This window comes from Parathielavia appendiculata, assembly GCF_033297405.1.
Source record: "Parathielavia appendiculata strain CBS 731.68 unplaced genomic scaffold N657scaffold_9, whole genome shotgun sequence".
Lineage (NCBI taxonomy): Eukaryota > Fungi > Ascomycota > Sordariomycetes > Sordariales > Chaetomiaceae > Parathielavia > Parathielavia appendiculata.
The window spans coordinates 676,443-702,889 of NW_026944228.1; the positions used below are offsets into that span (position 1 = coordinate 676,443).

Here is a 26,447-nt window from a genome sequence, read left to right on the forward strand (position 1 = left end):
ATGTGTTCGTGCTGATGGACCGAAATCGACGGCTCGAGGCTCGGTTGCAGCTGCCCCGCGATGTCTAGTTGCTTCAAGCTAACTGACACGGCACTCCCAGCTTCGTCGGATGAAACGGATGAGTTGCGGCCTTGCAGGACTTAATGTAGCTCTCGTAAATGCTGCCAGTATGCCGCTCTCAAGTGCAGCAGAGCTGTGTCGAGGCAGGGCAAGTGGCCTGTTTCCGGAGCTGTTGCGTCATGGGTGGGGTAGCTTTACTAGGCCCAAATCCGTCCCGCTTCTCCTCTCCTTCCGACTTTCCAAGCCATGTAGCTACCTACCTACTTAGCAAGCAAGGTTGACAGGCGGCCACAAAGAAAGCCCGGAGTATATGTGTAGAACCTCGCTGCGGTAGGTTGAATGAAGTGACTAACAGATTGAGCGCATGTCGCTCCTCTCAAAAGCACCCACTCTCCGGCTGCCAAAAGAGCACCACCCAAATCGGCTTGCAATTCCCAAAACTCGCATTTCATTCGAGGAAGCAATTTTTGCAGAGTTGCAGTCTTCACTCTTCAACAATGGTAGATCGCCCAGTACGCAGCTTCAGTTACGACCCCTCTGTCGCCGAGTTTTCCGTCTCCAAGGGATCCTATCTTACGGCTCGCCCGGGAGCGTCCTTCGGCTACATCGCGGCAAGCTCGCTCGTGCTCGACACCACAGATCCATCCAACCCCGGCGTCCTCCTTCTCCAGCGCGCGTCTAGCGACGAGGACCCCGACAAATGGGAGCCTCCCGGTGGCGCTTGCGACGACGACGACGAGACCATCCTACACGCCGCCGCTCGCGAGCTGTGGGAGGAGGCCGGCCTTGAAACAGCTCACATTGGCGGTCCCGTTGATAATCCGTATTTCTTCACTCTCAGTGACGAGAAGAACGTGTGCCAATTCAATTTCGCTGTGCATCCGAGGACGGATAGCGCGAGTCCGTTGGCAGTGAGGTTTGATCCCCAGGAGCATCAGCGTTTCGTCTGGGCTACTGAACCTGAGCTCAAGGCTAGGAAGGTAGATGGCGTGAAGTTGGACTTTACGAGGGATGAGGTTGACCGCGCAGTTCTGTTGGCATTTGACTACTTTAGAGAGAAGAAACCCGCAAATGAAGGTCTCGAAAAGGACCCCAATCTGCGATGCTATCCAATAACAGCCTACGATACGGGTGGTTTAGACTATCCCAACTACCCTCTCATGGAGTCCATTCTGAGCGAGCATACCCATCGCTTCTCCCTTCATCAGTCCGTGGACGTAGCACTCGCCGACGAGCAAGAAACGCTTGCCCACGGGTTTGAGGCAGAACGGCACCTTACACCTGAACAGAACACAGACCATATCCTGTGTTTCTAAGGCCGACGGCCCGAGCACATAATATTCCCTCCTAGCCGTGCGAAGACGCGGCCCTCTGAAGCCGAAGGTCGCCCACCGACTCCATTTCTCATCGTCATTTTCTGATTTTGTTGCCTCGACCGCCATTCGGACCTCCTCTGTACATCGTTAGAATCCGCGAGGGTCTCCACGACATACGCGGCTGCCTTCTGCAGCCAGACTTGATCTGGAACCTCGTGATATTGCATGGACTTGTGTCCTGTGCCTCGTATGCAGCCATTACTGAGTGTCTGCATAAAAGCGAAGAGTGCTGTCTGACCATTTAGATATGTGTCGTTTAGATTGAAACGCGCCGTTTTGCAGATTTCATGCCATAGCCGCTCCGGCATTGTGATAAGTTGATTGGGTAGTGTCTTGGCGTAGAAGTCCTCAGAAGCCTGCTGTCGAGAGCAGGCCTCAATTTCGTCGATCTCCACGCCATGGACTCGAGAGGGATTGGATTAACTTTGTCCAGGATGTCAATCTTTGTGGCCGAATTGCTGTGCGCATGGTGTGGACAGATTGACCCTGCTTAGATGTTGCCCTCGGACCGTCTCCAATCGGGCACCCAAGATGGCAGCGTGTGCCCGTCCTTGAGCTATGCCTCCAGGCCCGTACTTATGTCGTTTCGATTGAACAGGGGCGAGAAGGGGAATGATGTGCTTCCGCTAACGCGATGCAAGTCGTCATGAAGGATTTTGTCGCAGTATTCGCAACGCAACATCAGTATGCGTCTGCTCGACCGTCTTTGTGCAATCCGCCGTAGTCGCAGGGGCCCGCATCCCAGATGATTGACGGAGAAGTGGCCAAGAAAGGCAAAGACACGATCCCTATCGTCGCTGACGTTGAGAGACGTGCTTGCTGGAGCTCGTCTACGAAGCTGAAGCTTGGGCTCTATGAATCGCCGGTCTAGAAACGAGATGTCCTATATGTTGATACTCAAGGCGCTGCGGAGATGGTGATGGCTCTCTAGTCTCTCGCACACGCTCGCCAAAGTGTGCCAGTCGATCGTCTTGTCTTCCCAGTGCATAGCTGCTGGTGTGTTGTCATGATTTCCTGCACGACCCATCCGCGTTTGAACTGTCTGCATTTCAGTTTCCAATGTGCTTTCAAGTCTGGGCTGGGCTGAAATAGTGGCCATGTTCTCTGACTTACCCATGCGCGGTCCGTCAAGGCCTGAAGAGCCTTCTGGTTGTTCCTGATGTGCATCTCGAGCTGTGCTGTGTTTGGAATGAGACATGGGGCTGTCCGCGGGATGACTCTTGAGGCCTTCGTCGAGCTCGCGGACCAAACCAAAAGCTGATGCAGCCACCTTTTCCGCATCCAACCCGAGTCAGACCAGAATATGAGCCGCATATCGGTAGATTCTGTTCATGAAATGCACCTGCTGGCTTCTCTCCACGGGGTCCTCCTGGTTTGTACAGCACTGATCAATCCAAATTCTGCGCGGCGGGTCAGGAAGACGCAGGCAACGCAGGGCGGCAACGATTGAGGCCCCCCGAAGGACCAACAGTGCTTCTTCATGGGCCGTTGCGAATAAGAATTTCGTGTCCGCTGTCTGGTGCCACTGGTGGCCCTGGCTCAGCCCAAACGTATGATAATGCCTCGTAGCTTCCCGCGAACTCGATCGGAACGGCCTCAAGCACTCCTTTCAAGGGATCATCCTGCCTTCCGGGGTACAGTGTCAGCGTTCGGATAACACCATTGTTCTCCATTGTTGGCACTGGTACTGAGCGATTTCCATCGAGGTCTTGGCCCGCTCCGGGCTCAGGGGATTGTTTTCGGTTCGCAATTGCTGATGCTTAGCCCGGAACCGGCCGTGTTGTGACAACTATTGATGCGGGCACATTGCTGGTTGCTTTGAAATTATGCTGATGCTCAAGTATATATGTAGAAGTACGAAGCCTGGCTCACATCATTGTTCTGGCCTGGCCGGCAAAGGCGCCGGCAATGCTGCCTTGTTGTCTTTCTGCCAGCTTACCTTCTTGCTGGGGCTATGACTGTATATCGCTAACTCATTTAAACAATTCGCTAGCCACTGGAACCGTGTAAGATGGTTGTATGGCCTCATGCTTCCACCACAGAGCCTCTCTACAACCATCACCGACTCCAGTGCCCAGTGAGAAAGCGTTGCACCCCACCATATCCCTTACTCCAATCTATTCGAGCCGTGCCCGTTCCTCGTAGCCAAAGAGGATGCCCAACTCGTGGAAATGCGAATTGCACAGAGCAATCGCGGATGCTGAACTCTCTGTATTCCCGCTGTATGCTATTCTCAGCCAGCGTCCACCATAACTTCAACTTCCGATTCCAGTCATTGTCAACGACAAGTTGATGAGTTTCTAGAGGAGTATAAAAAGGACCAGATGCAAAAACTGTTCAAGGATCTAGCGGAGGGCACAAAAGAAAGCTGCGAAAAAGTCACTGAAGGACGGGAACATCAAGTGTGTCATTCAAAGCCGATCGAAGCGATATAAGTCGCTGGAGATAAAACGGAACGAAATGGCAGCAACCTCCGAGTTTGCGAAATGGGTTGCTGAAACCAACAATCGGCCCGGAAGATCTACAACCACCCTAATATGGGCGACCCTGCTGGTGTACGCATAGGACTGTTCTTCCCCCGCGACATTTCAGAAGGTGCACAGCACATCAACGAAATCTTCACGCTGTCACATACCTTTTGGGACCGTCACTGATACTTCATGCTCTGCTGCCCATGGCAGAAACCGGGACATTCAGGGACATGGCGACGGGCGATGGATCAGCCAATATCAAGATGGCAACGTTCAGCATTGGGCCTGGGAGAACTACGGATACAAGTCGTGGCAAGTGGTGGTTTGAGTGGAAAGACCTCTCCCAAAATATGTCGAATCCATTGAGGGAGAACTTGCTTCGACCAAGATTTTCGGTCCACTGAGAGTGGAAAGTCATTCAGGTGGGCACGGTGGTGACGCAAGCCTGGGTCCAAGGTACAGCACAACATCATCTACCAAAACGCCTACGATATCAAAGCGACACCGACCATGCAGCGAATAATCGACGCTATCAACGGTCTGGCCATCACTACAGAACATCATGCTCACGGAACTGGAGCGATGCCGATTGCATGCTGAGAAAGAAGCTCGGGGCTGAAGCGAACTTGAGAAGCGCGACCCTCAGCGGATGCTTTCCAGCGCTTGCACTCTGGGCAATCACCGGTCGCTAAAGCGGCTTCTCGAGGACGGGGTCGATGTCACCACCGCAGATGAGTATGGGGACACCTTGCTTCATCCAGCTACCGAATATGGCCATGACAGGGTAGGGAGCTGCTTCTCAGCACAGACAGGCTTGATTTGAACGTTAAGAATAAGGCTGGGTGGACACCGCTTCATCGGACTTCAATGGGCGGTCATGTTGAGGTGGTGGAGCGGCTGCTTCTCACGGAAGGGGTTGAGCTAGATTACTAAATATGAAAATGGGTTATACCGCTCCATTGGGCTTCCCTGAAAGGCCGTGATGAGGTGGTAGAGCAGTTCCTTCGTACAGAAGGGTTGATTTGAATACTAGGGATAAGGATGGGTGGACACCGCTCCATGAGGCTTCCCGGGGGTGTTATTCCGGCTGGTATATCAAGACGATGTAGCTGTTCCTTCGTACAGACGGGGTTGATTTGGACGCTAAGACTCGGCAAGGGCAAGCAGTGCTCGACATCGCTTCGCAGCAAGGACATGATAAGGTGGTGAAGCAGCTTGAAGCAGCTTTGTTGCGGCGATGGACTACGGGCCGAAGTTGAGTAACCACTCCAATCTATCTATCTAAGGTAGCATTGGTGGTGTTGGCTGGATCTGTCTCTCAAGCGCAGAGCAGGTACGCCTCATATCAAACTAAACGCAGAACTCACCCCCTCAATAGCCGTTATATCCCCTCCCAGGCTCTTCGCATCCCCGTAGTACCGAATTCGATACACTCCCGGCACCGCCGACTCCTCCGTCTCCCACACAATCTCCACCTCGCTGCTCCCCATAATCTCGCTCGTCCTCCGCCAGTGGAACACAAGAGACCAGTCCCCGTCGTCCCTGACCCTCGTCCACGCCTGCTCCCCCTTGAGCAGCGACAACCTTTCCACCGCGGCGTACGTGTCCTCCAGGCGGAGATTGTTCCTCGGATTCGCCCCGACAAAGACGGCCCTCACCCGCTGACCCTTGCGATAAACCCTCTCCACATCCGCCACGACCTCCCCGAACCGCTTCCACAGCGGCGTCCCGTCTCGTATGACGCCCGGGATAAACGAGAGTGACTGGTTCGAGTTGTCGGGCGGGAACAGGCCGACCTGTTCGTGCGGCGGAGGCAGCGGCGCCCCGGCGCCCAGGTACCGCAGGAACGACAGCGTCACGTTGATGTAGGCGGCGAGCGTATGCGGGCCGTACAGCGTGGATGCGCCCTCGTAGCGCTGGACGGCGTATTCCTCCTCGGTGGTGATGTAGTGCGTGTAGCTGTTTGCGGGCCCGCCGAGGACGACGACCGGAGAGGGGGTTGCGGTAGCGCCAGCAGGGCGTGGTTCGGTGCTGAGCAGGGCTGCGGATGCGCCCCTAACGGCGTTTTTCCACCGCCTGCCGGCCATTGTGGTTGCTTCGCCGGGGCTGACGATAATCACCAGCTGGCCGACGCGGAATGCTTGCACGTCGACGACGTTGGGCGTCCAGTCGTAGGGGCTGTGGAGTTCGCCGACGTCTAGGAGGATGGGCTTGGGGCTGTGGCATGCGCGCTGCTCGGGTGTTGCATCCTTTATGAGACGCGAGACAACTTTCCAGACTGGGGATGTTGTGCTTTCGTTTCCGGAGTGCTGGGTGAAGTCGAATGCTCCAGGCCCGTCTGAGGTCCCTGCGGCGAACGAATATCCAAGTGCGGCTGGGCATGTGCGAGCCTCGGAGCCGTTGGGCAACAGGAATGAGAAACCAGACATGTTGTGGAAGGTGTGAAATGCTTTGACCGGTCCTCGGACAGATTCCGCAAGTGATTGCATCTGAGTGTAGAGTGTTCGGGCAGGCTCAAATTGCCGCTTCCCAACTTCGAAACAGGAGGTTGCACCGTTGTCTTGTACCCTGAAGAACGGTCCGCGAGCATGACAGAACTGCGACTTGCCGTCACTGCAAGTGCTGTTCTCGAAGCTACACATCTGGCCCGAGCCATCCTCGCACCACGCCCCCAAGATATTGGGGCTGGTATCGCCGACGTTGGCTTGGGAGAACCCAGCAACAAAGTTATCGGCGGCTGTAGCGTCCCCTAAGACGCTCTTTTCGAAGAGATAAGCGGCAACTCCCTTGTTGTCTCCGGCCACCAAGGTGTTGTTGCCCAGCAGAGAAGTGCCGTGGGTCGGGAACCAGGTTAGGACACCGATATTCCTTAGATCCGAGGCGCGCTGAAACTTGAGTAAGGTTAGATCCTTCTCCACAGACCCATCATCGTCAGCGCTGACGTTGTACTGGGCGCGTTCCTTTTCCGGATTGGCAAGGTAGGCGAGTAAGCTGCGGTTGATGTTGGCACCGCGAACCTTGGTGGTGCCGACGCTCAGATATCCGGGCTGAAGGCTCTCATGGGCACGGCGGATAGACAGAAGCGCACCGTCCACAATAGCGCGGTAACCCTGAGAGTCGAACCCCTTGCTTGTGATTTGCGGCAGCAAGTAGTTCAGCCACCCCGCCGGCCCAGCATGCGAATGGGTGCCGGTCACTGCAACGTTGTGCTGATTGTAGACCTCGTAGGAGGGTCCCAGCTCTGCGAGGCCCTGGAGGATGCCGTACCGCACAGCGGTGTCGCCCGACTGCGTGTCTAGCACTAGATAGACGAATCGGCTTCTCGGATCATCAACATCTCCCACGATGAAAGCCCTCGAGTAGAGTCTTTGTCGCAGACCAGTGCCAACCTGCTTGGGATCGGCGTAGCCCATCAAGTTGATTTCGACTACGGGACCTGTGATATCCGCCTTGCCAACCCCCAGGAGGTAACGGTCGCCAAAATGCGGCGGCTGGTCTGGCTTCCCGACGGCATGTGGCCAGTGAAGAGACCAGTTCCACGAATCACGGAATGGGACTATTCCGAGCATGAAAGGCGCTAGGAGCGCCAAAGTCAGGATCGCGGAACAGAGAAGAAAAGATGGACGGGGAACAGTCTTCCGGTAGCTTCGTCCTGTTTGCGGGATCACTTGCAAGCCCTGGCATGAGCCAGCCTGGACCTGCCAGTCCTCGGGCTCAGTGCCCTCGAACTTTGGCTGCTTTGTCGCATCGCCATTCTCGGACTCCATCCCTGCGGGTAAAGTAATGGCCAAGGTGGAAAACCGTCGGCTAAAAAAGGGCACGAAAGATGAAGAGAGGAAGATATATTCACTTTATCATTGTCGGGGACGACGCGCGTTGGCTAGCTGTATTAGTCTTGACTGCACTGTGTGGCCATGTGCCTTGCCTTCACAAGCTTGAAATTGGGCTTTGAGATGCACACGGCACGAGGACTTGGCAGCCGGCATTGGGAATGGACTTTGTTCGATTCGACAGATGAATGCGGGCGACCCACCGCCAAGCATTTTGTCCGACTCCTCGTTTGTCATGGGTGTAGTCATCAGACGACACTGGTACCGTTTCACTAATTGCAAGGCACTGCGTAAATGACCTGTATTGTTTGAAGATGTTCGACACTTACGTCTGCATTTTTACTGTGTGGTCTTCTTGACTAGGAGAAAGCATCAAGCCCAAGTGTGCTCAATAGATGGCTAACCTAACGCCAAGGGTGGCTCGATCAAAGTGGGGACCAGAATTTCCACTGGCTTCAACCTTAACGGTGCCTCTGAAATCCAGAGCCAGCTCCACACAGCAGATTGACAGTCATCCACCTGCATCGCATCGCAATATCCAGTCCCGTAACCAGGCTTTCAGTCTCCTTCAAAGAATTTCTTCTTAACTACCCAGACACAAGCATCAGGCCTGCCGCGCAACCCGCACCATGCCATCCATTACCGCGGTCCACGAGTCGCTCCCATGTAAGCTAGCCGTTGCAACACCGCCCCTCCCACCAAACATACCGAAGGCACTAACCACCAAACCCACACCACCAGACATCGACCTAGACCCAACCCCGTCCGAACGCGCCATCGCCGAAGCGCTCATTGCACAGGAACGCTCCCTCGTCCCCGACGACCCTCACCACGCCCTCCTCCCGCCACCACCGACCGCGACCCCCTTCCTCACCCCGCTTCTCACAGCCGAGCTCTCCCGCCTAGCCTCCTCTTCCGACCCCTCCAAAGCCAAGCTCGCCGCGCTCGACTTTTCCCGCTACGAAGCGCCGGATCCACCCTCCCCGACCACCCTTTCGACCCTCCCCCCTTCCGAAGCAACCACCCTCCTCCAACAGACCCTCACCCGCGCCTACACGGCGCAGACCTACATCTCGTCGCGCCGCGCCCACCTCGCGCTGCTCGACACGTACGGCAAGAACGCCTGGCTCGTGGGAAACTACTACCTGGAAGGGGAGCTGAAGGCGCTCGAGAAGGAACTGGCCGAGACGAGGCGCGAGATCGACCTGCTCACGCTGCAGCGCAAGGAGACGCAGGCGCAGGCGGGGCCCGAGATGGCGTCGCTCGAGGAGGCCTGGAAGAGGGGCGTCGGGAGGGTGCTGGAGACGGAGGCTGCGGCGGAGGGGTTGCGGCGGGAGGTTTTGGCGGAGAGGAGGCGGGTTGCTGTTGCGGGGCAGTGAAGACCGATAGGATGGGTGGATGAATGGGTGGAGAGGGATGGAGGGAAATAGGGGGAGAAACCTTCGTAGTGATAGTGACAGTGATGGAAGGTAAGCATTGGTGGATAGGGAGGTGGCGATGGAGAAAGGGGGTAAGATACCAGGGCAATTGTGCTATGACATGAGTGAGCTATGGGTGCGAAAGCATCGTAAAGGAAGAGGTTAACTGAAGGAAACAGAGCGCAATCTGTAAAACGGGCATTTCATAATGGAGATAAAATGATTGTTTGTACCCTGCTACTGGTACATTTCAAGTTGATGATGACAGTAGGGGTAAGGTTTCCACAAAATCGAGTTTGAGGCTCTGTAGATGCCGTCCTGACCTTGACACCGGATCCCTGTACCGAATCTCTCTTTTCGTTTCGAGGCTGACAAAGCACGAAGTGTCTTGCACCTCGTAACAGCCACCCTTGCTAAAGTCTTTGGCTGATCACCGCCTCCCCTGCCTCGGTAGAAAGACTACAGCGAGTTCCTTTGACCAGTCTGGACGCCCACATACTGGGTCCTCCGCATGATACCCTCAACAGGCCCCAGAAGCCGCTGGAAGGCTTTCTTGCCGAGCCTGGCGACCTTGACTTCGGTTTGGCTCACCACACTGGCAGCGCGCGGCGCATCGTTGAGCAACGCCAACTCGCCAAAGAAATCGCCCTTTCTGTAATGCTTGACAGGCGTGTCGTTGCCGCTCCTATATGCAACAGCCTCGCCGGATTCGAGGAGGTAGAAAGAATCGCCCGGCTCGCCCTCGCGGATGATTTCGTGGCCCGCCGGGAACTTCTGGCTCTCGAGTGCGTCGGCGATCTTGGACCGCTCGTACGGAGTCAGGCTTGACAAAAGGGGCACCTCCTCCAGGAAGCCTTCGTACATGCGGCGGCGGGTAAAGGTTGACTCCATCAGGATGCGGCGGAATGTGACGCGGTCCAAGGCCCATAGCGTGCAGTGTGGCTCGGCCGACACCACGGTCGCGGCGCGAGGCGCGTTGTACATCAGGGCGAGCTCGCCGAAGGACCCGCCGGCCTCAATGGTGCTGACTTTCTCTCCCATCCCATCCGGCCCTGGCTGCAATGCTCCGCTGCTATTGACATATACGTCGAAGGAGCCCTTCTCGACCACGTAAAAGAAATCGCCGGCATCGCCTTGCGTGATAACCTGCAGCAATGTCAAATGGAGGCCGAGTTTGCATCTGGCGCCCCGGGTTCGCCTCTTACCTTGATTCCCGCGGCCGGGATCGGCTTCTCCACCAAGGCGCCGAGAACTTGCGCAGTCTGTTCGTCGTCAAGGTGGCTGAATAGGAAATTACCGCTTATGGCCTTCTTCAGACGCTCTAGCTGCTCTGGCGTCTTGGGGTGTACAGGGGGCGTCCAATTGTCGTCGCTGTCTGCAGCCGGCTTGAGAGACTCTGCCGAGACCGACGTGCGGCGAGCAAAGTTATACTGCGCAGGGTAGCCCTCTGGGTTTGGCGGGTTCCTCACACCAGAGGCCCCGGCATCGAACGAGGCGTCTCCCCCGAAAGGCGCTCGGAAAAGACCGCCGCCCGAGAGTCCAAAATGTGGTGTTGTGGGCGAACCGATGGTGTCATTCTCATCCTCCTCAGCCACCCTTTGCATCCCGCCCGTTTCAAGCCTGGAGGAACCGAAAGGGTTTGCATTCGCCCCAAAGGGGCTGTTGAAGCCCGGCCCGGCCATGTTGGATGGACACTTCGATTTTGCTCGAAGAGTCGGGTTGCAATAATGGGCGACTCTTATACCCGGTCGTGCTAACCCTGACGCCTGACAACCGAATGTACTTGCAAGCGGTCGATGTAGCACCACCGGCACAGCAGGCAATTGGCGAGGCTTCTTTGATGGATGGAGCCTGTGAGACATTGTCAGGACGCAGCCTTTCATGCAGCTGTAAACTTTGAACGGTGGGGCCGCTGCCAGGAGGACTCTAAGAGCCGAGGATGGCCTAAAACAAGCGGTCTTCCGTAGTCTGAAAACTGCAGCCCGACGGGGAACGGTGCTTGCCAATAGGTCCAGTGGCTACTGAGGTCAGGTTGATCATGTGCCGCGAACATCGGCCCCGCCGCCATGCACCAGAGGCCAGGTACAGCTATCTCCACGAACGGAGTTTTGGACCGCGGGATTTGAAACAGGACAAACGCCGGGGGCTGGATGCTTACTCTGATATGTCTCGTCTGAAGCTTCGCGAGCAGACAAAGAGGGTGCCTGACGATGAGGCGCCCGGTTCTTCAGTAGCTTCGTAGGAGGCAGTCTAGTTGGTGTTCAGGTAGTCTCGCGGCCAACTGATAGGGTCAAGATGAGAGTGAAACAGGCGAGTCGAAAACAAGCAGCGACACCGTTGCGCGTAACGAGACTGAGAGTGTATTCGAGCCACTCGATAATGTAGCTGGAAATGGACGGTTCGCAGACGAAAGCGGTGTGGACGGATAAAGCTCGAGAGGTGAATTGCGAGATTAGGCCACCACTGTTCGTTCTGGTCTTGTCGGCATGTCCCGGGAAATAAAGCAGACCCTGCGTCAATCAAAGGGGGTATGACGGCAGGAAGAGATGCAGGTTATCCTGTCTCCTCACGGGCAGCAAGCAAGCAGCTGGTGGCAGCTTGGAAGAGACGAGGGGGTGGGAACCATGAAGCTTAAAGGAAGGGTTCCAGTTGAGGAGTGGGGTGCTTCCCGTCTTCCAGGTGCACGTTCCAACTTCCCTGCATCATCGCTTTTGAAGACCTGCGGCGATCAAGCACTGCTTGCCACTACAGCAAGGCGCCGCCTTTGGCCATTATTGGCCTAATTTGTTTCACTTTCCTTCTTGTCAAATGGATTTGCACCTTGCGTGTTTCTTCTCCTCCAGTTTGGTGAGAACATTTGGCATAGCAAATCAAAGAGCCAAGGTCGTGATAATTGTGATGTACTCTCTGAGCCAAGCTCCAGCTTCCCCTCCTTCATCCCCTCCGCAACCAGAACAGGCCCCACGCCATCTCCACATGTCTCGCTCTCGGCATGACCGTTCAATTGCGTCGAAGACTTCCAGAAGACGCACAAACTCGGGAGTGGGCCGGCCCCTCTAACTCTATCCGGACTCGTGCGATGCACGCAACCAGATCCAGAAGGATCATGGAAGCAAAGCCGCGTTTCCGTTTCCTTGCTGCCAGCTTCACCAGCTTAAACCTTCATGTCCTCTGGCAGCTTTTCTTGCAAATTCACCACCGTGCGCCCTTATTTATGTGCTCAAGTCGACATTTGGAGAATTTGGCGATCGGGACGTACGGTCGTTTCCGGACCCGGCGATGAGAGTTCAATCGTCGTGTTGGTGCGATAATAATAACATGATGATACCAGAACGGACCCCAGCCGGTTGCTGTTTGGAATTGCGATTGACCGGTGCGAGTTGGAGTTACCGTAGGGTTCTCTCCATGAAACTAACGCCGACAGCGTGCGCGAGGTCGTGAAGCCTGTGTGGGTTCTGACGGTAAATCAACATATTTCCCGGCAACAGGATCGGAACCGGGGAGACAACCTCTGGCTGCTGCCGTCAACAGTGAAAGGTAGATAGGTATTCTGGCGATATCCGTATCTTGGACCTACCTGAGCTCGACAGGCGACTTCAATTTCAATACCATCCGGCCTGTATCTGGCATTCAAAAAACAACACATTCCGCCTCACGGCCAAGGATGTCCGTTATGCTCCGTACGAGCAAAGGAAACCGAAGGCCTACGGAGTTGCTTTGATGGTCTTCTCTCTTGCGCTCATATCAAGCATTTTCCAAGTACTCTGAAGATGTGCGTAGAACTCAATTCTCAAACCAGGCCTACGCAATTGCTTGTTTTATCGCAATCAATGCTTCTAGCGTGCGACAACAGCCGAGAGGCCAATACGGGCATTGAGAGGGATACACGTGCGACTTCTTGTGACTTTGCAGTTACTTGGACCCACTCATCCAAGCAAAGCCGCTGCAAAGCTGTGCCGGACGTGTCCGTGCGTCACAGCCTCTCTGCCAAGAAATTGCACAGACCACCTAACGCTCCGCCTCAACCGAAGGCTCCGTGTCTTCGTAACGCTCCTTTTCTGACAACTTCCCTTTCGACATCCCGGGAAACCTGGGATCGACGACGCAAACACGCTCAGAATTAGCCCACCATGGCGCCCCGCCGACGCCGTGGCGCCGGCAGCGATACCGGTGAAGATGCCAATTCAGAGGCAAATGCGCCCAAGAACCGCCCGCCGAACACTGCGTTCCGGCAGCAGCGTATGCGAGCCTGGCAGTGTGTGCTGACACCCAAACTCATTGTCACCATCTTCTCCATCCTCGCTGCCATCTATCTCGGATTTGGCGCCTGGTTGACATACCTCGCGCATACGGTACGCTCACCTGCAGTGCGACTTCCTGCCGGCGCGCGTCAACTGCTGACCATTGTATTGGCGCCCTCCAGGTCCGAGACATTCGGATTGACTACACCGACTGCAAAAGGGATGCCCCGAGCGAGTTTAATGCTCTGCCTTCCGGCTACATTACAGCGCACTTTGCGGAGACGGACAACACGCACGACCCCTACAAGGCAGAGTGGATGAAGGAAGAAGTCGAGGTACAATACCCAGGCTTCAAAGCTAACCGGACTTACTGCCGGATCAAATTCAACATCCCGGAGCAGCTGAAGCCCACCATCAGCTTCTTCTACAACCTCGAAAACTTCTACCAGAACCACCGTCGCTACGTGAACTCGTTCAACGCCAAGCAGTTGCTCGGCGACGCCGTTGACGGCCGCACCATCAACGACTCCACATGCGACCCGATTACTCATGACCCGCGGGGAACGGGCAAGATCGTTTACCCCTGTGGTCTTGTGGCCAACTCGATGTTCAACGACACCTTCTCTAATCCGGTCCTGCTCTCCGTGCCGGATTCGAGCGCCGCCAATGAGACTTACTCCATGTCGACAAAGGGGATCGCCTGGAGCGGCATGAAGGATCTCTATGGCAAGACTACATACGGCCTTGACCAAATCGTCCCGCCGCCGAATTGGGAGGAACGGTACAAGAATGGCTACACCGAGGATAACCCTCCACCAAATCTCAAGGAGGATGAGGGCTTCCAGAACTGGTTGATGCTGGCTGCGGCGCCCAACTTCTACAAGCTTTACCAGAAAAATGACCAGGATCCTATGAAGGCTGGTCAGTATCAGGTCGACATCCAGGACAACTTTGACACGACTGTGTACAACGGCCGCAAGGCCTTCGTCATCACCACCGTCTCCAGCATGGGGTCCCGCAACATCTGGCCCGGGATAATATTCCTGATTGTCGGCGGCATCTGCCTAATCCTCGACATCTACTTCATCCTCTCGTTCTTCTTGTGGAAGCCCCGCAAGTTGGGTGACCCGTCGTACCTGTCGTGGAACCAGCCATCCGCGCCCCATGGCCATGCATCGGCGTCATGAGTATGGAATGATTTGGCAAGGAGGGCAAGGCACCGAAGGACGGACTAGGGGCGGGCGCCGCTTACCTTTATTGTTTACTAGAGCTCTTTGGGATACGGGTTTACCTTGGCGTACGGGTGGCATACGGTGTCCTTTTCTTTTCCCCGTTTCATATGCTGTCCATCTTGCTGTCCAATGTCTCTCTTATGAAATTGAAGGCAGTTTGTTGCCACCGTTGTCCAGTGATGTCTGCGTACAGAGAATATTCGGCTAGGGCTAATTGACATCGGAATTTGAACTCAGTGACGTCCTTCACAATCGCTTTCGCTCATCCAAAAATTTCATCCAAGCGCAAATTGGGGATGCTGAGATGCGGAGCTTGTCATGTTCGTGGCCGGTATCAAAACCATACTCCTACTGTCTCTGCATTTCGCGTTCGGATGGACATGAGGCATGCACCTACTAATACGCGCCCCACGTATTATGCCTGGTCTAAACACGTAGAAGCTTGAGAAGCCGCCCGCTCCCCGTTCAGTTCCTTTGTTCTCGCTTCCGCCGCTATGATCTTGTCATCTCCAGAACTCGGACTCGGCATCATATCGAGTCGTCAACGGCATCGGTCATTGGCCAATGCAGTCCATTCCATTTTCCGCGCCCTCTTTCCGAGATCACTCCCATCCCTTAGAAAACCTCATCACCGACCTCATCGTTGAATAGAAACATCCGACTCACCGCCAAACGGACTGTGGAAACCACTTAACACAGTAACTACACGCGTATGCAACAGCCCAACTGAAACGCGACCCGAAGTGGCCCGTGACGTGAGCCGACGCGAACCCCGGAATTTTTCTTGGCTTGGCCACTGCCTGCGGGTCTGTCTGGGCAATCGCGATTATCCAACACCGCATCGATTTCGGCACAGAGACAATACCATTTTCCCTCTAACATCATCCCACCCCGGCCGGGGATAGTTCTGTTATCGTCATCAGCGCGGTTCTCGCAATCGCCCATAATGGCGGACATCAAGATCGACAGCAAGGCCTTCCAGGAGCGCCTGTCGCACTTTGTCAGTGCATGGAAGGCCGACAAGCGATCCGGCGACGCGCTCTTCACCGGTGCCTCCTCCATCGTCATCCTGATGGGTAAGGTTGACGAGGAGCCCGAATTCCACAAGAACAATGCCATGCACGTATGTTCCGACAGAGACCGCGATCGCTCACGCGTTGCGCAGCGCTAACATACACGCAGTTCTGGCTGCTTGGCTACGAGTTCCCGACAACGCTGATGCTCTTCACCCTCGACACCCTTTACATTCTCACGACTCAAAAGAAAGGTATGCTACGTCTGAGTTTTCCCCCATTACCCTCGGGTTGCTGACACGACTCGCAGCGAAATACCTTGACCAGATCAAAGGCGGCCGATTTCCCGTCGAAGTCCTCGTGCGAGGCAAGGACGCCGCCGAGAACGAGAAGCTTTTCGTCAAGATCACGGATGCCATTAAGGCAGCAGGGGTACGCTATGAGTTATTTCATTTCCCTTGCGCCATCTCCGAGCTGACGCATTTGGCGGTACAGAAGAAGGTGGGCGTGCTCACCAAGGACACCTCCAAGGGCCCCTTCGTCGACGAATGGAAGAAGGTCTTTGCCGATAATTGCAAGGATGTTGAGGAGGTTGATATTGCCCAAGCCCTGTCCGCCGGTGCCTTTTCGGTCAAGGACGAAGCGGAACTTCGTGCCATGCGGACTTCGTCAAAGGCTTGCGTTGCGCTGTTGACCCCCTACTTCCTCGACGAGATGTCCAACATTCTCGACCAAGACAAGAAGATCAAGCACAGCCAGCTCGCAGACAAGGTTTTCAACAAGCTTGAGGACGCCAAGTGGTGGAAGACGGTCGAGCTTCCCAACCGGCAGAAGATGCCGGCGGATTTCGACCCCGAGCAGCTTGACTGGATCCTCGGCCCTATCGTGCAGAGTGGGGGCAAGTTCGATCTCAAGTGGCAGAGTGATTCGGACGACCAGCCGCTTCACCCGGGCATCATTATTGCGGCAATGGGCTTGAGGTATAAATCCTACTGCTCCCAGATCGCGCGGACGTTCATGGTGGACCCCAACAAGTCCCAGGAAAGCAACTACAAGTTCCTGCTTGCGGTGCACAACCTCATTCTCAAGGAGATCCGCGACGGGGTTGTCGTCAAGGACGTCTATAACAAGGCTTACAATCTGATTAAAGCCAAGAAGCCCGAGCTCGAGAAGCATTTCTTGAAGAATGTTGGCTACGGCATCGGCCTAGAGAACAAGGACTCCACTCTTGTGCTCAGCGGCAAAAACACACGGACCTTGCGAGACGGCATGACGCTCTGCATCACCACCGGCTTCAGCGACATCCAGAATGCTGACCCTCAAGATAAGAACAGCAAGGTATATTCCCTTGTTCTCACCGACACGATTCGTGTCACCGCCAACGAGGTGGTCATATTCACCGGCGACGCGCCCGTCGACGCGGACGCCACATCCTTTTTCTTCAAGGACGAGGAGGAGACCCAGCCAACCCCGAAGAAGGAGAAGAGGGACGCGCGGGTGGGTGCTGTTGCGACTAAGAACATCACCAGCACCAGACTGCGCTCCGAGCGGAATACAGCGCCCGACGAGGATGCCGAGAAGAGGCGTCGGGAACATCAGAAGGAGCTCGCGGCCAAGAAGCAGAAGGAGGGCCTGGCCAAGTACGCCGAGTCCACTGCGGATAAGAACGGGGTCGAAGTCAAGAAGTTTAAGCGCTTCGAGTCCTACAAGCGCGACAACCAGTTCCCGCCGAAGATCCGGGACATGGGCATTGTCATTGACCAAAAGAACGCAACCATCATTCTTCCCGTCATGGGCCGGCCGGTCCCTTTCCACATCAACACTATCAAGAACGCCAGCAAAAGCGACGAGGGCGAGTGGTCATTCTTGCGCATCAACTTCCTCTCTCCCGGCCAGGGCGTCGGCCGCAAGGATGAGCAACCCTTTGAGGATGCGTCAGCTCACTTCGTCAGGAGCTTAACCTTCCGGTCCATGGACGGTGATCGATATGCGGACATAGCGAACCAGATATCGAACCTCAAGCGTGAGGCTGTCAAAAAGGAGCAAGAGAAGAAGGACATGGAGGATGTCGTGGAGCAGGACAAGCTGATTGAGATCCGAAGTAAGCATAAACTCTTTGAAGAACAGTGCTTTTACGATGCTAACGTCTTCTTGAGACCGACGCCCGGCCATGCTAGATAACGTCTTCATACGGCCGGCCATGGAAGGCAAGCGGGTGCCTGGCAAGGTCGAGATCCACCAAAACGGTATCAGGTACCAGTCGCCTCTGAGCACCACGCAGCGGGTCGACGTCCTCTTTTCAAACGTCCGCCACCTGTTCTTCCAGCCGTGCCAGAATGAGCTGATCGTCATCATCCACATGCACCTCAAGGACCCCATCATGTTTGGCAAGAAAAAGACCAAGGATGTCCAATTCTACAGGGAAGCGACCGATATACAGTTTGACGAGACTGGCAACCGGAAACGGAAGTACCGCTATGGCGACGAGGACGAATTCGAGGCTGAGCAGGAGGAGCGCCGCCGCCGTGCCGAACTCGACCGCCTCTTCAAGAGCTTTGCCGAGAAGATTGCTGAGGCCGGCCGCAACGAAGGCATCGAAGTGGACATGCCTCTCCGCGAGATCGGCTTCAATGGCGTGCCGAACCGCAGCAACGTTTACATCCAGCCCACGACGGAGTGCCTGATTCAGATCACGGAGCCCCCCTTCATGGTCATCACGCTGGAGGACATTGAGATTGCGCACCTCGAGCGCGTACAGTTCGGCCTCAAAAACTTTGATCTGGTCTTCGTTTTCAAGGACTTTTCGCGGCCGCCGGCGCACATCAACACCATCCCCGTCGAGTCGCTCGAGGACGTCAAGGAGTTCCTCGACTCGTCCGACATTGCCTACTCAGAGGGCCCGCTCAATCTCAACTGGTCGGTCATCATGAAGACGGTGACGGCCAACCCGCACCAGTTCTTCCTTGATGGCGGGTGGGGTTTCTTGCAGAACGACTCGGACGACGAGGACGGGTCGGAGGAGGAAGAGGAGGAGAGCATGTTTGAGATTAGTGAGAGCGAGCTTGAGGAGGCGTCGGAGTCGAGCGAGGAGGACTCGGATTACGATTCAAATGCGTCGGCCGAGGCTAGCGACGAGGCGGATTTGAGCGAAGAGGAGGAGGGCGAGGACTGGGATGAGCTTGAGCGTAAGGCCAAGAAGCGGGATCGGGAGAGCGGGCTTGATGAGGAGGATGCGCGGGCGAGCAAGAAGAAGCAGCGCAAGAGATGAGAGACGGGTTCTGAGGGGAAGTGAGCTGCCGGGAGACTGATTTCTTATTTAGTGGTGGAGGTTATGGGAATATGGTAATGCTCATTCTCATGCTTTGTGTTCTTCCTTTAGGTTTTGGGCTGGGTTCTATTGTTTGTTGGGTAGTAGTGTATGTTAGGGTGTTGGGTGATCATCTCGGGTGCCGTTCACTGTTTGGTTGTGATGTCAATGACGACAAACAGGAAGGTTCGGCTAGCCAAGTTTTCTACAAGAATGCTCAGCGTGTTCCTTTGCTTGATGGATACCGGATATAGAATCATATTCCTGCGACGGAGTGATACAGACCTTGCTAGGCGTGTATGTTTCTGCCGAGTAAGGACAGCTCCAATTGTAGGTTTCCTACAGGACTGTTAGGGCCTGGTATCTATGGCCGAGAACTCTGTCCTGCTCCCACGGCATCCTCCATCCAACCAACAACCATATCTGATGATGCGCCCTCTTGCCCGAGAGGAGAAGTTTTGAGTTGATGGGTTCAACAACAGCCACTTGCTCAACTCTCCTCTCTCTTCAGGTTCTGTTTCGCGGAGATTCAGTTTGTGATGGCGGAACTGTATGCTACTTATCTTCTGCTTGAGCTTATCTGACTTCTATTCTTAGCGTGGTTGATGATCCTTTTTGTAAGTGGAGGTCCGGGAGCAGCCGCTTGCTGATTTGATCCGAGTGGAGGGGGTGAGATGTGGGGTGAGTGGTGTTGCTTTTTTGTATGAGACTTCGCTGGGAACTCGCTGATGCTTTTTCGAGTTTATTATCCCTTGCTTTTTGTTGCCCCGTTGCTTGGTTGGTTTGGAAGACTCGGGGAACGACTCCCCTGAGTGGGTGGACGCCATCGAGTTGTTTGGCTGCCAGTGTTTGACACTGGTTATGGTGCTTGACGGTTACAGGCTCCGTTGTTGCAGATGGTGGCAGAGTCTGAGATGATATTAATAGTTGATGGATCTAAAGAGACATGACGAGGTGTTGTTGGTTGCAGACATTGGAAGTGGCCATGGATGGGAAGTCACTCGATAGGCGGTTTGTTGAAAGTACGAAGAATTGCCCCTGGGTGACCCGTCATGGCAATAACAAGACACTGCCTTACGGTAGATACAAGCATACGAAGTCCCAAGTTACTAACCAATCGCCCCCCAACGTAAGTCGAGACATCCTATGCTGAAGCCTCCCCCCTTTCATGGCCTGCTTTCCAACTCTGCCGCCGCTGGCGCCCGAAGGTTTCAGAAAGCGACACCGGCCGGTGTCCCTCGTTCCACAGCATGGGGAGAAACAGGAGCCGGAACTGTCACTTATCCGAGAGCGAGACGCAGCCTGGACAGACGACAGGAATTATTGGAATCTGAAATAACTAGTGCTGTAAAGCCTAGTCCTCTTGGTCGCCGGAGGCGCTGGATGCTATCAATAACCAGTTCCGCCACATCGTGCCATCTAGAGAACAGCTCATTCCTCTAGACGAGACATCGGACCATATCGGTGAGACTCTGCTTCTTCTCAGGGGGTGCCGTACTGCCGAGAGCGTGCTGTTAACGGAACCATCCGCGCCCATCAACCATCTCCCATTTCCGTCTCCATTTCCATTCCCCATTTCCATCTCCCATGTTCCCAAGCCCACTAAAGGCAGCCGCCACTCTCAGATCTCTCCGCTAGTAACCACAGGTGATGGTTGACAATCCCCCGCAAGCAGGCACATCCCTGCCTCTCGCATTCCAGTTGGGCGGAAGCTGCGTGCCGAGCATGACCAACCGATCTCCCCGAAAAGTCTGGGGCTGATGACAGAGACCCGGTGAGCGAGAACCTGCGGCCGATATGTCTCAGCCACAAAACGCGCACGGCTGCCGGCTGCCAGTCAAAATGCCGTGCTGAGCACATGGCATCCCGCCACAGTAAGACCACTACGAACAAACTTGAAGCAGCAAGTGTGATCGCAAGTGGGTGCAGAAAGGGGGAAGAACCTGCTTCTTCCACTCAAGCCCAACATCAATTTCCATCTTCATCGTCGTTGGCAGTCTTCACCCGAAATTAATTCCGGCAGTTGTATGATCGATGGGTTTCCAGAAGGATTCCAATCTCTCCACAGGGCGTTCCAACGCACTGGGCTCCAGAGTCCAGGAGCTGGGAACACGCTAACTCCACTTGACTATTTGGTGGCGTTGCGCCCACGGATCTTCAGGGTATTTATCCATACTCTTGGCAAAAAGGTCAGCTTCAACGAAGACGAAACGGGAAACGGGGCACCCAAAAGTCCGTCTATGCTGACCGTACATAGTCCTGTTTCAGTCCGGACATCAGCGCGGGGAAGGAATCACATAGTATATACTCCGTACGTATATATATACTTGTACAAACTAGCAGGGCGGAACGGTTTCGCAAGCGAGCCCAACAATGAGAGGCTGTTGGCTGAAACGGAGATCGATCCCATCGATTTGTCGGGGTGGACCTGCTTACCACTGGTATGGGGGAGGTTGGGGGTGGTGATTGGTGATCAAGATTTCTCTCGGTCCGTGCTGTGTGTACTGTGCGGCAGGAGATTTCTTCTGACATGAACGTGGTGGCCACGCATCGGCACAGAAGCCACTATCACGTCCTGATCGCCGCTGTTTTTAGCTCATTTCGGTATCTTCAGTGGGAAGTTCGCAACAGTTATTCACGTGCTTATTAGGTCGTGGCTTATGGGGGCTGACGGCGAAGGATGGCCCGCTTAAACACGATTCGTGTGTACTCGTCGATCCCGATGAGCTGTTGAGAGGGTATATATTGGTCGTCGTGCTAGCATCTGGACGGCCAAGACAAGGGATATGAGCTTGTCTGTCGTTGTTTCGGCAGGCTCTCCAAGGTTAGACAGGCAATTTGCTGGGTGGTGCGCCTGTTATGACAGGGTCATCTACACGTCTTTCCCGTGGATGTGACGGTCCATGCATCGTGGCCTGGCCCAGATCTCAGCATCGCTAGGAGCTTTCTTTAAGGCACCCTGGCGGTGCTCGAGCTTGTTGCGATTTGCTACTGCCAAAGCCAAGGGCTGTCCCGCCAGGTGAGACAAACACTACTGCAGTGCAGCAACATTGTCGAGGATGGCGCGGCATCCGCATTGGCGGGGGAGAAGCTGAGGTGGAGTCGAAGTGTCGAGGTCATACAGAGGAGACCGCATCTCGATTTCCGCTCGAATCCTCCCGAAACGAATTGCAGCCAAGCATAGGCGGTTGGTCCTCGACCTCGAAAGAGAATGTGTGTAGAACAAAGGGAAGCACCAATAGGAGCCGTTACGTCGTGCTGTTTCCTGATCCTCCGACGGGAGGACTAGCACGAAAACGGGAACCGGTCACAGCCTTTGAGATTTCGGTCCGAGGGCCATGAAGCTGCAGGTGACGATTCGCAGATTCTGGGAGCACATAGCCAATTACAAGTGCCGCCGGCGACACATTATGGAGGACGAATCTCGCCGTTCTTTGGCTGGGATACGTGGGTGATGAACCTCCTTGCGGGACAGCGCAGTGAGCAGTACGGATCCGTACACATGACGAGCGGTCGGGGGTAATGGTTCACCCGGGAGAGACGTTGAGAGCCCCTCCTCGCTTGCCTCAGTACAACATTGCTTCATTTACGAAAATCTCCTACGAGCGTCGTGGCATAATTGCTCGGATCTCAACCATGACTTGAACTTTGGCTACGCTTCAGCCACGTTCTGCAGGCAAAGTCGAGAATAGAAAGGCAAGCGACCAACTACCCACCATTGTTGGTGTCGTGCAGTTAGTGATCGGTGTCGGGCCCCACTGGCTGGTCTGCCTGCGCGTAATGTAGGTGTACACGATGTAGGCGAGAGTCTTGGTCGGCGAGAGACTGGAGGAAGGCCTGCGGGGCGTGACCGAGCACAGGGAATGGAGCCATCATCAAAGAGAGGAAGCAAGATGGGTTACTAAGGTTAGGTCGTCCCACATGGATCTCGTGTTCAGGCTGAAAATTCGAGGGTCGCTGGTGCCCAAGATTGCTCCGGGGAAACACGAAACCGCCCAGGCAGGATCGCCACAAGGATGGGCGCCGCACCTGTGCTGCGTTGTATCTGTAGCCGCTTGTTTCCAGAACGCCCACATTCATCGACATTGAACTGCGAAGGTGTTTCAGTGTCTTGGCCCACGTTCTTGTGCAGCTTCGCGAGCGGGTCAATCGGCTAATAAGCCCATCTGGCAGCGATCCGAAAGGTGAACCGAACTCTCTATCTTTCGGTTGAGAGGCGCGTTGTCCCGTTGGGACGCCAGTGATGCTGGGTCGTCTTGGCGTCCACACATGTGTCTCCAAGAAAGGGTGGGCAGGAATTCAGTGTTTGTGGTAATCACTCACTTGGCTAATGGTATCTGATGGGTCGGCGTCGGTTTGTTGTTGGTGACCGTCGTCCTTTTAGTGGAAGTGCCACTGATGGCGTCGTGCAAGTGACTGATCTGCCTGTACATGGTTGACCGGCTCAGGCCATGCCACATGGCATGGCAACACCAGCACATAATACTGTCCTTTTCCCGTGGAAGCCAAAGAGGACATCAACCTGCCCCACCATCCGAGTGCATCCGAGTGGGTGGTGTGAGGTGACGGCATCTCGTCATGCGGACAGCGGCCGTGAAGGATCAGATAAATTGATGCTGGGATGCAGGAGCAGGCCACAATGCAACGCCATCGGCGACTGCATCTGACATGGCCATCATGCCGCGGGCCAATCTGACATCTGCAAATTCGATGCATTGGATGAGGGGTGTGGGGCCCAAGGGCGGATGTCGTTGGCTGTTGCTGCCAAGGCAGTAAACATGTGGTGAGAACGAAGGCTCCCAAGAAAACCACCGTGCCGAGCGTGGTCGTCTACACTAGAAACAAGCCTGGTCTCTTGCATAGTACCGCAGTACGCCGTCGTGGGACACACGCCGATGAAGCCTTCCGGTGGAGCGACATCGGTCGCTGACCCACTCAGACGAACCCAGCGGGAAGGAGGTGAGATGCAGTCGTGGCCTGATCTGGGACACGGCTGCGATGGCCCGGAACCAATGACAAGGCCGTCCACGACCCGCCTTCGCCCCGTTCAGGAACCTTTTCCGATCACAGGGGGCTCATCCCGCGGTCCCGGACGACGGGCCAGGACTGGACGCGATCGCCGCATGTGGTTTCTGGCTCTGCTCGTGTTAAGAACACAGATCTGCGGCACAGCGTGATGAAATGGTACTTTTGAGTGCCGAGCTCTTCAGGGCCGTACCGGTACTTTTCTTATGACCTCCAGTCTGCAGACGCAGCCGTAGCTTGGTGTCTCGCGGGCAGGTAGTCGAAGGACCAACGGTGCGGGTGAGAAGACAACCTCCTGACAAGGGTCCGTCATGTGATATCGCACTGCATCGACGATGCCGAAGACGTTCAAGACCAGCAGGCAGGGTGGTATCACAGCTGGCGCTGGCGTAACGTGATGAATCTGCCTAACAATAAGCGTACACTGCCGTGGGCGAATTCGGGCAAAAAACGCGCCATTTCCATCCCGGCCCTGTGTCATGAACAACGGAGGAAGTCAGACAGGGGGACTGTCTCATCGAAACACTTGTTGGAGTAACCAGTCCACATGAAGGTCCCAGCGCTCCGTCACAGTGGGGCGCGATCAAAAACCCTCCACCTCAAGAGGCGGTAACCGACGTCTCCGCCTCTTCGAGAGGATGCTGGGAGCGAGCTTTTCCAAGGCTACAGCAAGACTGTGGTGTCAATATGCAGGCAACAGGCGAGCATGAACTTCCCAGGTTCCAAACCGTCTTTGGACGGTCTTTGCGTTCGAGACAGGCACGCAACGATGAGCGAGATTGTCTCGCGCACACAGTGACGCAGAGCTATTTTGGGACTGGCGGCTCGGAAGGCGACGTGGTGGTTGGGGTGGTGCGTCGCACGTGTCGAACAATGCGGGTCTGGGGATCGAAGCTCTCATCTCGACATTTGACCGATGTCCCCAAGATCGAGTTAGCACCCCGTTACGGAGCGCTCCGTACCCACTTCACACGTTAAGCTTCCCGATTTGGGTCGTCAAAACGGGTTCCGTTTGCATGGTCCGCGAATGTGTTGCAGCCTGAAAGTTCCGAACATTTTGATCGCCGGGCCCTGTTGATGAGGACATCCTCCGGCAAAGTTTCTTGAGTATGCCCAGAAGGTCTGCAATGCCGGCAGATGTTCCATCTCCGCCGATCTTGATGAGTTCTTGCTGGTAATGACGAGTTTCGATTCCAGGGTCATTTCGTTCTGTCTCGTGAGTGTGGATGCCTTGGATGGGTCACTCGTCTGGCTTGCAAGCATTGTAACTGGCAAGCTGTGATTGGTTCGGTCCGAGCGGGCCACTTCGCTTGCCTGCAGCCTGTTGTTCTTTGGGACCCGCTTGGCGCCCATGCTCGGATCTGGCTTTGGGGGAGATTTCTCACAATGGCCATCTGTTCGGGGCCCGATGCAACCGTTCGATTAGCGAGTCCAAGCCGACCCCCCGACCTCGACCATGCTCCGAGCTCGCGCTCATAACCAACAACACCGCCATGGGCCTAAGATTGGGCTGCGCCTTTTCATCTCATGACCCCTGCTGTGGAAACGTCGATGCCCGGGACACCGCCAGATCCCGATCGTGGCACGCCCTCGATCCAATCACGCTGCCCGCTGCCCGCTCCAGGCCGAGGACATGCCACGCTGCTAAACGTGCCATGTTTGGAAGCGTCGTAACCGCTTGCGTTGGACCGATCAAGTGGGCATTACATGTGGATGCTTGGAATTCCCAAAGTCCGGGTCAAATTCCTGCAACTGGAATGTCTGATTGCCGCGCCCCCAATCGCTTACCTATCTACACGTGTATGTGCTTGTACATACCACGCCAAGATTTGTTCTTGGAAGCCGATCGCTAATGCCCTTACACAGTATTTCCACCAAGCCAACGTACGTACTATCACATACGGGTCTACGGTGGCTACTGTCCTACCAGTGGATAGTTGTACTTGTACCACCTACTCCGTATCCTCCGCAATGCGATGGAAAGCCAATTGTCCGGCTCGTCTTGGCAGAACCGAGACATCTTCGAGAACATGGGCCAAGACCAGGCATCCTAGCCTGTTCAGATTGAGATGGCCGGAACCTCTTCCCAAGATGGGGCGGTGATAAGGTCGCAGTGGACTTTGTTGCCTCGCTGAAGCGCAGTACACTTACACTACAGAGTATGGGACATGTCATGGTTGCCTGCCGAGTGCATGAATGGTCACCGTACGGATACATGTTTGCTCATCGACAAGTAACTTATAAAAGCCCCTGCATTCAGCCTCGGTGTCGCTTGTCGAAATTTACGTACAGGACTTAAAGCCGGCTGCGGTCTCGACTTGGCGGAGCACCAGCACACATCGGATCTTTTTAACGTTCACAGCGAGTGGTGGGATACCAAGATAAACGGCTGTGTCGCAGAGTCAAGAACCTCAGAGACATAACTGCCTGCTCAGTCAAATCCGGCATGGCCCGCGGATATCGAGCGCCACGAT

At 55.2% G+C, this 26,447-nt stretch overlaps 10 protein-coding genes across 10 annotated transcripts; 8 read left to right on the top strand and 2 right to left on the bottom strand.

Annotated features, from left to right (window-relative positions):
- The first annotated feature begins 12 nt into the window (after positions 1-12).
- N657DRAFT_500735 (uncharacterized protein) lies at positions 13-443 on the top strand. Its single transcript, XM_062787675.1, has one exon. It carries the CDS (start codon positions 110-112, stop codon positions 326-328), a length of 219 nt encoding a protein of 72 aa, XP_062646128.1. The 5' UTR covers positions 13-109; the 3' UTR covers positions 329-443.
- N657DRAFT_647047 (uncharacterized protein) lies at positions 317-1,181 on the top strand. The gene is made up of 2 exons (XM_062793243.1): positions 317-976; positions 1,032-1,181. Exons 1-2 carry the CDS (start codon positions 558-560, stop codon positions 1,042-1,044), a joined length of 432 nt encoding a protein of 143 aa, XP_062646129.1. The 5' UTR covers positions 317-557; the 3' UTR covers positions 1,045-1,181.
- A 3,252-nt stretch (positions 1,182-4,433) lies between these two features.
- N657DRAFT_720882 (uncharacterized protein) lies at positions 4,434-5,124 on the top strand. Its single transcript, XM_062797513.1, has 2 exons — positions 4,434-4,795; positions 5,017-5,124. The coding sequence occupies exon 1, from the start codon at positions 4,557-4,559 to the stop codon at positions 4,728-4,730; it is 174 nt and encodes a 57-aa protein (XP_062646130.1). The 5' UTR covers positions 4,434-4,556; the 3' UTR covers positions 4,731-4,795; positions 5,017-5,124.
- Positions 5,125-5,247: 123 nt separating this feature from the next.
- On the bottom strand, positions 5,248-7,320 carry N657DRAFT_576361 (neutral/alkaline non-lysosomal ceramidase; the record flags this gene model as incomplete). Its single annotated transcript, XM_062789169.1, has 1 exon — positions 5,248-7,320. One exon carries the CDS (start codon positions 7,318-7,320, stop codon positions 5,248-5,250), a length of 2,073 nt encoding a protein of 690 aa, XP_062646131.1.
- A 1,046-nt stretch (positions 7,321-8,366) lies between these two features.
- Positions 8,367-9,095, top strand: N657DRAFT_531667 (uncharacterized protein; the record flags this gene model as incomplete). The annotated part of the gene is made up of 2 exons (XM_062787729.1): positions 8,367-8,403; positions 8,479-9,095. Coding segments are annotated over 2 exons (654 nt in total), but the record flags the coding sequence as incomplete, so codon positions are not given.
- Positions 9,096-9,568: 473 nt separating this feature from the next.
- On the bottom strand, positions 9,569-10,837 carry N657DRAFT_657197 (camp-dependent protein kinase regulatory subunit; the record flags this gene model as incomplete). The annotated part of the gene is made up of 3 exons (XM_062794782.1): positions 9,569-9,597; positions 9,635-10,301; positions 10,361-10,837. 3 exons carry the CDS (start codon positions 10,835-10,837, stop codon positions 9,569-9,571), a joined length of 1,173 nt encoding a protein of 390 aa, XP_062646133.1.
- Positions 10,838-12,018: 1,181 nt separating this feature from the next.
- Positions 12,019-12,920, top strand: N657DRAFT_647052 (uncharacterized protein). Its single transcript, XM_062793244.1, has one exon. It carries the CDS (start codon positions 12,148-12,150, stop codon positions 12,436-12,438), a length of 291 nt encoding a protein of 96 aa, XP_062646134.1. The 5' UTR covers positions 12,019-12,147; the 3' UTR covers positions 12,439-12,920.
- Positions 12,921-13,285: 365 nt separating this feature from the next.
- Positions 13,286-14,583, top strand: N657DRAFT_682149 (Lem3/Cdc50; the record flags this gene model as incomplete). The annotated part of the gene is made up of 2 exons (XM_062796460.1): positions 13,286-13,507; positions 13,579-14,583. The coding sequence occupies 2 exons, from the start codon at positions 13,286-13,288 to the stop codon at positions 14,581-14,583; spliced, it is 1,227 nt and encodes a 408-aa protein (XP_062646135.1).
- A 991-nt stretch (positions 14,584-15,574) lies between these two features.
- Positions 15,575-18,909, top strand: N657DRAFT_576336 (SPT16-domain-containing protein; the record flags this gene model as incomplete). Its single annotated transcript, XM_062789167.1, has 5 exons — positions 15,575-15,751; positions 15,811-15,895; positions 15,952-16,073; positions 16,137-17,742; positions 17,798-18,909. The coding sequence occupies 5 exons, from the start codon at positions 15,575-15,577 to the stop codon at positions 18,907-18,909; spliced, it is 3,102 nt and encodes a 1,033-aa protein (XP_062646136.1).
- Positions 18,910-25,503: 6,594 nt separating this feature from the next.
- N657DRAFT_501209 (uncharacterized protein) lies at positions 25,504-26,248 on the top strand. The gene has a single exon (XM_062787679.1). It carries the CDS (start codon positions 25,681-25,683, stop codon positions 26,074-26,076), a length of 396 nt encoding a protein of 131 aa, XP_062646137.1. The 5' UTR covers positions 25,504-25,680; the 3' UTR covers positions 26,077-26,248.
- The last annotated feature ends 199 nt before the right edge of the window (positions 26,249-26,447 follow it).

Excerpts from the sequence above, each read along its gene's own strand:
- N657DRAFT_647052 (XM_062793244.1), top strand. The coding sequence starts at position 12,148 with ATGACCGTTCAATTGCGTCGAAGACTTCCAGAAGACGCACAAACTCGG.
- N657DRAFT_647047 (XM_062793243.1), top strand. The coding sequence starts at position 558 with ATGGTAGATCGCCCAGTACGCAGCTTCAGTTACGACCCCTCTGTCGCC.
- N657DRAFT_500735 (XM_062787675.1), top strand. The coding sequence starts at position 110 with ATGAAACGGATGAGTTGCGGCCTTGCAGGACTTAATGTAGCTCTCGTA.
- N657DRAFT_720882 (XM_062797513.1), top strand. The coding sequence starts at position 4,557 with ATGCTTTCCAGCGCTTGCACTCTGGGCAATCACCGGTCGCTAAAGCGG.
- N657DRAFT_501209 (XM_062787679.1), top strand. The coding sequence starts at position 25,681 with ATGTGGATGCTTGGAATTCCCAAAGTCCGGGTCAAATTCCTGCAACTG.